This window comes from Dipteris shenzhenensis, chromosome 1 (assembly GCF_047967505.1).
Source record: "Dipteris shenzhenensis isolate YYH24624 ecotype China chromosome 1, Dip_SZ_1.0, whole genome shotgun sequence".
In the NCBI taxonomy this organism is placed as follows: Eukaryota; Viridiplantae; Streptophyta; class Polypodiopsida; order Gleicheniales; family Dipteridaceae; genus Dipteris; species Dipteris shenzhenensis.
The window spans coordinates 28,145,073-28,157,928 of NC_141596.1; the positions used below are offsets into that span (position 1 = coordinate 28,145,073).

A 12,856-nucleotide genomic window follows, 5' to 3' on the forward strand; every position below is an offset into this window, starting at 1 on the left:
TCCATAAAGCCATAGTCTTGAAAGGCCGATGGAAATGAGAAGAGAGTCAGGATCCATGTAATACTAAAAGTGAGAACCAATCTCCACATAGCCTACAATCCTAACGGGCGGAAACGCTCTCTCTAGCAAGATGTGATCTGAAAATCTGGACAGCCTACCTCCTGAAAGCACATCGAAAACTAGGGTATCCTCATGTGCACTTAAAATGCAATAACCTAAAGTGAAATGCCCGTACTAGAGAATGCTGCCATCCAAGTGGAGCAAGTGATAGGCTCGTCATCTGTCTCCATCCAATCCACTGCAAGGCTGCACTGATCTGCTGAATTCTTCCTACACTCCCTCTAAGATGACTAATCATCTGAGCTTTCCTACCCTCTGGAAGCTTTTTGAAATCTTTCCAGGCACCCACAGTGGAGGTAGGTTCCCTCTCCCGTGAAAATCCATTTGGTACTATCCATCCAGTCTCCTCCCGAAGACGGTGTGCATGACTGTATGCTACGAATGAAAAAGTCCTTCAATAGCTTTAGTCCAGGCGTAAGTCCCCTCACAACCATCTTGCACAGCAAGGCCTTACAGTGTAAATCTGGATCAATTATATTGAGACCCCTTCCGAAGTGGGGAGAATGAGAATCTCCCAAGTAACTCTTGATGTAACGTCATCTATGCCATCAAGTCCACTCCGTATAAAATTCCTTATCGGTCTTTAAAGCCGAGTGATGCAATCCCTTGAATGGCACCATCAAGAACACAGAAACCATGCCGTGGCCAAAAGGACCTGGCTAACCACGACTACTCTGGAGGCAAGGTCGAGTTTTATAGAGCCCCCAAAAAGGAGCTTTCTCCTTGTACTCTCCAACACCGAAGTGAACTGTTGTGTCGTAGAGATGCCCAAGCCAACCTGGCATCCCAAGTATCTGACAGAAACACCCCTCTCAATCCTAGTGAGACTTATGTCACTTCCCCAAACCGGAGTACCTCGTCATTGATCCAAAAGCCATTGGATTTATGCCAATTAATATGTGTCTCGTAGTAGTGCATAATAAATCCAATGATGTCTTAAAAGAAGTGAGCATATGTGGCGTGGCATCCACAAAAACAACAGTGTCATCTGCCAGCTCGCTGTCCAAAAGCTCCACTTCTTGTCTCAAGGGAAGTCTTAGCCCAAAAATATCAACTCGAGATCTAATTTAGATACTCATAGCTTTAGACACAAATAAAAAAAGAAAAGATGCGAGGGGACATCCCTGGCAGCATAATAATATGAAGCTATGTGCAGCATGGCATCTGCATCTGTTTGGAAAATCATGATTCCTATACGAGTCAATGAGTTGCGAAACACTCTCTCTACTATGTCTGGGGTTAGGAGTAGAGAAGAAGTGTTCATCCGTGTCCAAAATGTCTCCCGGGCATGAAAGGCATACTCTGCTCTTTGATCAAGTAATATCTACAAATGAGCCCTTGTTTCAGCAAGGTGCTCCTGAATCCAAGCATCAGTAGGCCTACTATTGGCGAATACCAATATCCCATCTAAGAATCTCCGGTCTCCTGGCGGCCGAATGATAAAAGTCACTAATACTAGTTAGGGCTGCAACCATAAGTGAAGGAGATGGCACTCCACTCTGCATATGACATCCATATCTGCAAAGCTGCCTCTGTGAGATCCTCCTCTGCATAAAAGGCATCTGGAATCCTAATGCTAGCTCACCTCAAGTGAGGTGCTGAAATCATGAGTACTATCGGAAAGTGGTCTGAAGTAGAAACACCAGTGGCAATGTGTACTGACCCACCTCTGTCCAGAACCCACCGCTGTCTCCTGTTCGACCACGAGGATAGGAGAGACTGAGTCTTAGTGTGATAGGCATCATTGATCCAAGCATCTCTGCTAGTGAAACGAAGCAAGAAGGCATCCCAGGCTGCTCTCTCCCCTTTTTCATCAGAAGGCAACGCAACCATGTTGAATTGACCCCCAATGACCCATGAATATGCAATGGGGGCCCAGGAGAGCAACTCCTTTCATAAAAGGACGCAGGCGGTGATAAGGAAAAAAAGGAAAGACAACCAGGAATTATGTACTTCACCGCGTCAGATAGCTGAGACTTCATAGGGATCAGCTGCAACGTGGGCTCGTAGATGATGAGCTTATGAACCAGGTTCCAGAGCAGATATCGAGAGCACACAAATAACAAGTCAATCTCCCACACAATCTGACTAGAACACACACAGAGGAACACACAGGCTCTTTGAAAGAGGGGAAAGAAGGCTTTGACTTGTTGTAGCTCTGTGTCAACCAAGAATTGTTCATACACCCAGTTGTTCTTTGTACGACAGATCAACCACACATGATGTATCTACAACACCCCCTTCCAGCAGCTTGTATACGATAAACAGCTCGTACTTATGCTTCTTGTACGGAATCCTCATGCACAAAGAACCCCCAAGAATGCTAATCCATCGAGTCATCCCCTCCACCTATAAACTCATGAATCCTCAACGATCAAAGTCCCTATCATGACTTCCATTTAGTCACTATTGCATCCGCACACAAACTGTATGTCATACTCAGAATTGTAAGCAGCCACATCACGAGTGCTTCCAGCAGCGACAACTCCCAATCTGTCTTCTGTTCCAGCTAAGCTCCCCCACGCAACCTGCACACTTGTGCGTGATTAACGGTAACAAATCCAGATCAGCCCGTTAGCTCTCCGCTCAGCTAATTGTCAGCCTGTCTCTTCACTTCCATACTACAGCTCTCCGCTCAGCTAACAGCCCATCAGCCCTGTGCTATTCATCACACCCCGTTGATAGCCCGTACACAGCCCAATCGCTCTCTCAGATTGTCACAGCCCTCCACACCCTGACGCACTGCTCTTGTACAACAATATGGAGCCGGTGAACCATCCGTTCATCGACCAGCAGATCCTCTCCTCTCTCCTTCTTCGCTTTCTTCCCCCCAACCTGATCTCTTCCGCTCATTCACGTTTTCCAGAACTCTCCAGTAGTGGCCATCCCACCTATCAGCCCACTCGTCAGCCAGAGCATCCCCCTTCCTTGATCACGTAGCCACCTTGCATGCATACATTCCCTTCCAGATTTTCCAGCCACGTCATCACGTAAAATTTACCACTCTTCCATTTAAAAAATGCAAATATCCCGCAAGGCACATTAAATGCACATTTTGGACCTTTGGTCACACAATTCACACATTAAGGCTTGCATGCACCCCTGTACACACACATGAAAAGCCCCTTAACATGGACACTAGAACATATCAAATTTCTGTAACATGCAAGTGCACATTGACTCTGGAAAATATAAAAAAACCCTTCATGACTTGACTTTACTTGACACCAAAAACATTTCACTTGACCACACACTGGACACCCTTGCTCTGGAAGTCTGGTACAACCACATTGCATTTCATCATTTCCCATGAAGTCCCTGCAAAACATACTTTATTGTTTCAAAAAACTATACATTAGTCCATCATGCTTGTGAAAGAAAAATCCACAAAGGCCAAAAGCCCACACCTACCCTAGATGTGTACAACTATGTGCCTGCCCACAGCTATATACAGTGCTCAAAAACTTGATACAGGTTTTGTCCTATCAGCGGCATTAGGACATACAGCTAGACTCCTCTTAGAGCATGATCACTGAGTTTTTCCAACCAGATAGCACCAACCAGCAGGACTTACGGAGATGGTGGACTCGAGGACCCGATCTAGAGATATGACAGACTCGCCAGCGGACTGAGACACAAATTATGTTAGGGGACCTTCCCTCCATGCTCACAAGACCGGAGACATGACCCACAGGAGTGATGGTAGCGCTTGTTCGCCCCGCAGGGCCATAGCCATGACACCACAGCAGGCCACACATGCCGAAAGCTTTGATTCCACCACATTAGCCTCATACAATGACACCCCCTTGTCAGGATTGATGCCCCACCCACTCCCATCCTTTGAGGATAAATAGTTTTTCTCTCTATGTATCTATGCCATTATGATCATGATTATGGACTTTTTGTTTGTATTCATCATGGGTGTTGATGCCCACTACCCCTCAGATCGTCGTATCAAGTTCCTTTTAGTCTCATAGACTATTTGGTCTTCCAAATACTTTTCATTAACTTTCTTTTTTTATTTTTTTGTCTCTTTGTTCCTTCTTTCACCCTTGCCTAGACCCAAAAATTTCAAATATAAAAAATGCACATTACAATAGTAAAACTCTAATAGAGTACTTTCCAATGCATGAGAAAATAATAACCATACTTTATGGAACCTTCACCTGCATCCACTCTCTGATGTGCTGAGGATTTTTCTATGAGCACATCAAAGTGAGGCTGGGTGGAAAAGGGACAGCTGTGGTGAAATGTGGTTAGAAGAAGAGTTTTAGCTGCAGGAGTGAGTTCCAGAAATGCCCTGAAAAAGTAGGGCTGGGAGTGCAAGAGGAGTGAAAAGTTTAAGAAAACAGGTAAGCCACTTGACCCTCTGTGCGTCAAATTCTCTGTATATGTAGTCAATCTTGAATCTTGTAATCAGTTTAGAAGTAACACTTACAGGTCATAGAATCCTTTGTCTGGAAACATAAAGAAATCTCTCCTAACCTTCTCAGGAGATGTTACGTACGTAGAAGGGCCGGTGTCAAGTGCATAATTGCTATATGAACCCAGGTGTCTCATCAAAATTGTCAATATTCTGCATTGTGTTGCTTAGTCTGACTCGTATTGCGTTCATTTGTGGCAGTTACAGTCTGACCTGACTTTCATAAGGAAAGTTTCCTAAAACTGAAACATCTCTGGTTTGTTTCCTATTTTTCAGGTTTGGAGATTACAGTACTTGGAAGTAATGATTTCTACTCGTACAGGAAACATGTATGACTGTTAGATCTGCACCTAGTAATTGGTTTGCTTGCAAGATCATGAGTTTTGATCATCCATGATAAATGCATTTTTATTTGTAAAATGAGAGGTAAAATGAGATATTGAGGCCCCTTTCTAATGACTCATCAAGCAACATGAGAATTTTGTTGTATGTCTTTGTTTTGATCAATTTTAAAATGCATTGATGTAGGTGCAGTGTCTTTCTAGGATTTGGGATAGTACATGATTCTGAATGTCAATTTTTCTATTTCACGCATCAGGCATGATGTGGACAGTGAGTTGTGACATCATATTATATCTATTATTGATTATGGATATATAAGTTCAACTATCTTCATTGGGGATATAGATGCTCTTTCTAAATATGGGAGTCATCTTGCTGCATATGTTGCATAAACTGCTTCAACGATGAAAAGCATTGCCATGTTCTGTCTCATAATTGCCTATCCTTTTAGATAGTTACTGTTTTATATATGTATAAGAAATGGCACCACAAGTAGATAATTTCATAGGCCTCAAAGGCACCCTGGTTGGGCAACCTGATTCCGTTTATCTATTTCATGTATCAAGCATGATGTGGACAGTGAGTTGTGACTTCATATCCTATTTGTTATTGATTATCGATATATAAGTTCAACTATCTTCATTGGGGATATATTTGCTCTTTTTAAATATGGGAAGTCAACTTGCTGCATATGTTGCATATACTGGTTCAACGATGAAAAGCATTGCCATGTTTGTATTTATTAGACTCTTCTGTCTCATAATGTCATGTGCCTATCATTTTAGATAATTTATGTTTGCCTATCCTTTTAGATCTTACTATTTTACATATGTATAAGAAATGGCACCAGCAGTAGGTCATTTCGTAGGCCTCAAAGGCACCCAGGTTGGCCTGTTCAGGTTGCCCAAGGGCTGCAGATCTGATTGCAGCAGGTTGGAGCAGAGGACGGATCACAGACATGTTGACCTGTCACATGGCAAGTTGGCAGTGGGCCAGACTGAGTCATCTGTCAGGTGACCCAGTCGGCGGCCCTAATTAGGTCAGCTGGATTACAAGACCAGGTTGGTCTGTTGGGAGGGTTTATACCCTATACAAGGTGCAATCAGTTGCAACCCTCTTGTACAAAGCCATGAATACCCAGATAACATCAGTGGCAAATCCAAAGCTCAAAATCATGGGATAAGCCGAGCTCAAGGTATAGAATCAAATGCCTTCCAGAAGTGTACAAAGCATGTGTATAGTCTCTGTCTCTGGAATCTGTCCTCCTCTATGGTGGCTCTCAGGGTGGAGATGTGGTCCAATGTAACGTGATCCTATCTGAAACATGCCTGTCTTGTCGTGCACAAGGCCTTGCTCTCGGCCTGCTCAGTAATGTGTATCTTGAGAGCTGATCCGTATAACTTGTCTACAAAGCATGTTTATAGTCTCTGTTTCTGGAATCTGTCCTCCTCTATGGTGGCTCTCAGGGTGGAGATGTGGTCCATTGTGAAGTGATCCTGTCTGAAACATGCCTGTCTTGTTGCGCACAAGGCCGTGCTCTTGGCCTGCTCACTAATGTGTATCTTGAGAGCTGATCCATATAACTTGGCATTAGATGGCCAACCATGATAGTCCAGTAGTTGCTTGGATCCATGGGATCGCTTGTCTTTTGAGGTTTGTTAACATTTTTGGAAGGCCATAAAAGCCTATGAGACCAAAGCTGAGTACATGATGGAAGCATCTGCCCATGAGGGGGAACTAGAGTTGTCTAACACATCTCTAAGAATCTACTCAGAAAACTAGGAAACAAAATAGGAATAGAATCCATGTGTCGGCTGTTGTTCCTGCTATGTCATGTGTCATGTGTCAGCCCATGAGTAGCCTGAGCTTTGTTTGAGCCTGACTAGGGTCCTAGTAGGGGTCCTGGTGTTGAACATATTCAAAATCTGTGAATGGCATCTGCTAACGGATGTCCTCATAAGTGATATGAGGTTGTCTTACACTAGAATGCAGCTATGATGGTGGACTAGATGGAGCAAGTGCTTACAAGGCCTGAGTCTAGCATCCTCTTGATTGGAGGTGAGCTTAGAGTCATGAGCACAATGTCCCTTGGATCACTATATTCTCATCTTCTGCGATGAAGAAATTTGTGATCTCTTGTTTTTTTAGCAACATGACTCGTAGGAACAGGCCTCATGAGTCTGGATTGGAGTCAGGTGACCTCATGTACAAAGCATCTTTAGTTTGGGAGCCTATGGCATAGAGTCTAAGGCCTTCCAAAAATCCATAAAGCAACAATATACTCTATTCCTCCTGTCTAGTCTCCTCTACGAGTGTTGGAAAAAAGAGTTGTGAACTACAGATTTAGCTTATTGACCCTTTGGGTCATTTGGTGGTTAGGTTTTTTAATGGTTCCAATAGAGTGGTAGTTAGACCTTAGGTTCTAAGTCATTGGCCAGTGTTTAGAATTTTTAAAGGGGCCACATGCTGACAATAACTTTTCTTTACTCATTCTAGGGCGCGGTGACGTCCTATATATCTTGGCTAAGAGAAGAATATATCTCCCTTAAGACCAACATCCTTATTACGAGTCTCAATGCTGTTTGAAAACTACAATAGGCCATTATGCAATTGTAATTCAAGATGATCTACACACGACGGCTCTTGCAAGTTTGAAGTTTTGTCGTAAATGCAATGTGTCCGATCTTGATAGATTATGGAGGCCATAGCCAACATGCAAGTCCCACATTCTGGACCAGGCACTTGCAATTACATTTTCTTTGCCCTTTCTGTGTTTAATGAAGTTCATAGGACTATAGTGAAGCCAACCACCTGTTACGCTTGACTGACAAGCTGGGTTGTGTACAAAATTATCTAAGAGTCTTATAGCTTGTCTTGACTTTGATCTTGCTCCCATACAAGTAATGATGCCACTTTTGAAGGCAAGCAGGGTTGTCAGCATTTCCTAGTCTTACGAATGGTAAGTGAGCTCTTTGTCATCAAAGCTATCACCCATCTGCCTTCACAATGAGTGATTTTGAAAAGTTGGGAATTGGACATAATTTATATCGAGCTTTAGATCTTCAAACCTGACTTGTTGTTCCTGTGACCACAGGATATTCACTCTTTTAAAGATGTTTTTTGAGAGGAGCTATCCTTTTTGCAAAATGATGTATATATCCCAAATAAGCTCTTAGCTAAGTTGATTTTGTGGCTTTGACCATTCCCTCACACATTTCACCTTTGAGGGGTCCACTTTGATCCCATCTGGGCCCACAACGGCTGAGATATTCAGCCTTTATGTAAGAAAATTGCATTTGCGGCTATGGCAGTGTTTCTTGTTGGACACATTCAATGCGTTCTTGCTGTAAATGAGGATGTCACCAATGGAAACAACTCAAACTGTAATGTAAGTGGCCGAATATCTTATTCATTACTGTCTAACAAGTGGTTGGCACATTAGTCAACCCTGTCATGAGCTCAGATATATCCTCATGAAAATTGAGCGCCCTTGAGGTCATCCAGCGATCCATTAATTATGGGGATTGTAAACATATTTTTGATAGTGGCCTTGTTGAGATCTTCATAGTCAATGGGCATGCAGAGGCAGCCATCCTTCTTTCAATCAGAAGCACAGATGAGGCAAAAGAATTGCTGTGAGAGATGGATTTCTTCTCAAGAAATTCGTTCTATATCCTCCCATCCTACCTTAGAGAGACGATATGGAGCTTTCTTGATGGGCTTGTTGCCAGGCTCAAGGGCTATTGCATGGTCCACATCTCTTTTGGGAGGTAGCTAGTGGAGCATATGAGCAAATATGCAAATGAAATCTGAACAGGTTCCATAAATGGAGCCGATTCTATGTGTGGCTCAGCAAATTGCAATGCATATAAGGCATTCTATTTCTTGATTTTTCTAGTCAGCTGCCGTGCTGTGATTCACTGCATTTATGATGCATTGAGACCCTACAACTTTGTTGTCTTAACACTATTTCTTGCCTGTGTGTCAAGTGAAGAGTTATGGCATTCAAATTAACACCAGTCAACTGCCTTGCTGTAATTAGCTGCATTTTTGGTGCATTGAGACACTACAATGTTGTTGTTTTAACACTATTTTCTTGCCTCTGTGTTAATTGAAGAGCTGTGGCATTCACATTAACACTAATCACCCTAGAGATTTCAGGACAACGTCAGTTGGTCCAATATCTCAGGCAAACATATCTTCTACAAACGAGGAATTAGGGGAGTGTCAGATCCATTCATTTTGGGAACACAATCAGCTTTTCATGTGCTGTATTATTAGCAACCTCAACTGCCAACCACATGGTCAATCTCAGTTGCTGCAAGTTTCACTTTTTGCAAGGCCTTCCTGTTTTATGAAATTGTAGGTACTCACTTACATATGAATGGTCTTGCCATTGAAGCTGCCTCTCAACCGAGTGTTTTCGGAATTTCTGGGACCCCCATCAATGGATCAAGTGACATGGAATACAGATTTGGCTGTGCATCACAATATTGCTCCTCCTCATCAACATATGGGCTACCCTCAGCATCATCTCATGCATGAAAGACATGGCATCGTGGTGCAATTCTATGGGAAGTGCTAACCACAGGCTGAATGATTCTGATGCTCCATCCCAAAGGTGTCATGTACAAAAGAACATGCAGGGCAGGCAACCTCTGTTTGTCTCCTCATCAGTCACATCTAGTATCTTAGGGGCATCCACAACAGCCTTCTCATCATCTGACAATTCCACGATCATGCTGAGCTTGGTTGTCCTATTGTTTCTAGTCCATTTCTCGCCACATTTGAAGCATCTTGTTCAAATTTAAAAGAGGGGTCCGGATTTAGTCTGTAAGGAATGCCCTGTGGAGCACCATCTGTCTTCTCACGAGTTACCTCTAGGATCTTACAGGCATCCAGAAGCTTTATCCTCATCAATTGCATAATCATGGTGAGCTTGGTTGTCCCAGTGTTTCTCATTTGTGCATACATCCCTATGTTTGGGTATCCATTTCTCACCACATTTGAAGCACAAACTTGACGTTTTCCTACTGTCCATGATGGCCCTAGAATGCTAATTAATTCTGTTTTTTTTATTTTTTTTGTACAGCGTTAGGCTTTGCTCCAAAAATTGCATTTGTAGATTGGCACAAGGCATTTTGCTACTTGGAAATGGGCCATGCCAGTCAAGCACTTTGGGCTACTTCTGTGTTTGTAATGCTTTGCCATATGTGCTGCCCCCAGTTTGCTTGTATTGGGCTCGAAATCCCAGCAATTTTGGCAGGTCCCTCAATGGTTGAGGTCTGTGGGCCCTCAGATCAGGTTCCAATGGAGGGTGCAATCCTTGAATAACATGCAAAAACTTCCCTCTCTCAGAGATAAAATGCACAAGAGGGAGCATCTTCAGAATTCTTGTGTGTACTCTTGAATCATTCCAGTAGAGGATAATGCATAAAATCAACTGAGTAGGCTCTTGAATGATTGGGATAGTGGTGATCATAAGGATCTTAAGTTGGTCCCATCCCATAAGTTGGTTTGGTGAATCACACATGTAGCAAGTGTGGGCATTATCTTGCAAACTGATGCCAGCATAAACAATGTTGCCCTCCTCAATCTTAGAATAGAAGGAGAAATTATCTTTCTGCTACATAATCCACTTCTCAATCTCACTCAGACTTTGTGTCTCCCTCTTAGACTCATGCATTGTGAGCTTATCTTTTGCATCTTCTCCATGTGTACTTGCATTTTCTCACTATAGGCTAGCATGATACTGAAATCGCAGCGCATTTCTCACCTCAGGTAGGCTCAAAAGGATTAAAGTGTGTCTAGTAACACATCATCCAAAGGGCTTCCCATGTGTGCCACTACTTTGCTGAGGCATGGTACCAATCGTGTGAAGCAGTTGCTGGCATGCCTAGCTGTGTTGTATGGATCCAATAGTAGCTCAGAAAGAAAGAAATAACTTTATTAACTTCTTCAAAAGACCGAAGGGTCTATGAGACTGAAAAGAACCAGATACAATAAAAGCTAAGTGGCAGGCCCAGTAAAACAGACAAAAGACTGATGTCTAAGACGCAAGCCACGAATGAGGGTGATCATTTGTAAGGAATGCTAAGGTTGTGGTAATCATGAAACTAAGTGTTGGGCATATTTGATACGAGTTTACCTGATATCAATAGAGAGATACACTGTGTTATCGTTGTGGGGGAGAGCACACAGATGCAAAGAATGGGACGGGAGGGAGAGATGGAGATGTCTGATGAACTGACCGTCTTAGTAGCAAAACCCATGTATGCTTTTTGTGTGACCAACTCCATCGGTTACCTAAGGATAGAAGAATGATCACGGCCGACAATGGCTCTGGAGCTGCCAAGGAAGGAAATCAGGAATAGAGCGGTCACTGCTCAGCTTGATCAATCTATTTGGACCCCTCTCTCCTCCTCTGCAGTCTTTGGAAGTGGCTTGTTGTCAGATGAGCATTATCGTCACTCTAGTGGTCTGTCTCCCCAAGTCAAATACTAAAGAGGAGATGTCTGCAGTTCTCATGTGAGGGTCAGCTCGAGGGCGAGTATGTCATCTCATGCTTTCTGTGTTGCGGTTGCGTTGTGTCTCCTGCTGCCTCTGGCTCGAGTGGTCAGGATTGAAATCTGTGACGATCCTCTGGCTGGACTCAGACACGCCCTTGTGGTCTCTCCTCTACACTCAACTGAGTTGGTCTCCATGTCATTGGACCTCCAAGAGAGAAGATGCCACTTGTCGCAGATCAGGATTGGCTGAGAAGACTCCGAGTGGTTCAACTCTGCTCCTGAATAGGCAATGATGTCGTCCACGGATCTCCTAGTACACAAGGCATCTGAATGCAAAGTGCTCTTCGTCTTAACCTTCTGCATGTCACAGAAAGTGCATATCCATCTATCGCGTAGGGTGCCTTGTCTGAATGCGTAGTTGATGAGAGGGTACTCGGAACTGCCCAATCGTGATCCTTAATGCATGTGTGAGCTGGATCCAAGTATAGCTAGGCGATCGGAAAAACCACCCTCCGAGATTTGTAGGCACTGATTCTGTAGAAGCTGAGTTTTACTTAAAGCTCATGGGGTGCTAGCCAGGTTCTGTGCGTTTGGAGCTGTAGGAGGTACATCTAGGCTGCAGTACTTGCACTTCAATTAGGTTGTGGTCAAGATGTACAATTTTTTCTAGGAGTATCAAGTCTTTTCCTTGACAAGCTGTAGACTTAGCGCTTCTAGTGAATGAGTGCCCACCATCTCAATGGAAAATTTTAAGCGAATGAAGAGATTCAGGCACTGCTTTTGTGACAATGAATGCATGGAGAGGTAGTTTGATCACACACACAATATTTCATTTGTCTTGTGGACTCTCTTTGCTGATAAAAGGCTTGCTGATGTGTGTAATTTGACATGTTAGTTTGCATTTGTCTCTTTTTGGTCTATGATTCAGTGGTTGTATGCATACCTAAACAAGTTTTATGTTCTTGCAGATTGAAGCAAAAGGACTGCCGTTGACAAGCTCGACACTAGCTTCTCTCCCTCTTTTCTCACCAATCACTTTTAATAAAATTAAAGATGACAGTGCAAACTCAATGCTTCCTGAGGTAGCAAAGACAGGCCTTGGGTCTTCTGCCGCTATGACATCAGCAGTAGTCGCTGGCCTGCTTCATTATCTTGGAGGTGTCCATCTCTCTCCTTGCAGCAGTACAACTTCATGGCATCAGCAGAATGCTAAAGATTATGATATGGTTCATGCTATCTCTCAAGCTGCACATAGCTTTGCTCAAGGGAAGATTGGTAGTGGTTTTGATGTAAGTGCTGCTGTTTATGGCAGCCAACACTATGTTAGGTTTTCTCCATCGATTTTGTATTCTGCACAGGTATTGGCAGTCCCTTTTAACCAAATCTAGTGGTTTTAACCTGTTGAGTTATTATATGCTGAATTTCCCTCCTTTTATGCCTGGTGATAGCTGCCTAGAAATGA

General features: G+C 43.3%; 1 protein-coding gene across 6 annotated transcripts in view; it reads left to right on the forward strand.

Annotated features, from left to right (window-relative positions):
* LOC147905650 (GHMP kinase family protein) overlaps positions 1-12,856 on the forward strand; it is a 105,581-nt gene that overhangs the window by 30,832 nt on the left and 61,893 nt on the right. For all 6 annotated transcript variants that reach the window (XM_087373831.1, XM_087373839.1, XM_087373856.1 and 3 more), the window contains 2 exons: positions 4,820-4,872; positions 12,363-12,752. In XM_087373831.1, coding sequence (XP_087229957.1) covers positions 4,820-4,872; positions 12,363-12,752 — 443 coding nt within the window. The remainder of the gene's footprint in view (positions 1-4,819; positions 4,873-12,362; positions 12,753-12,856) is intronic.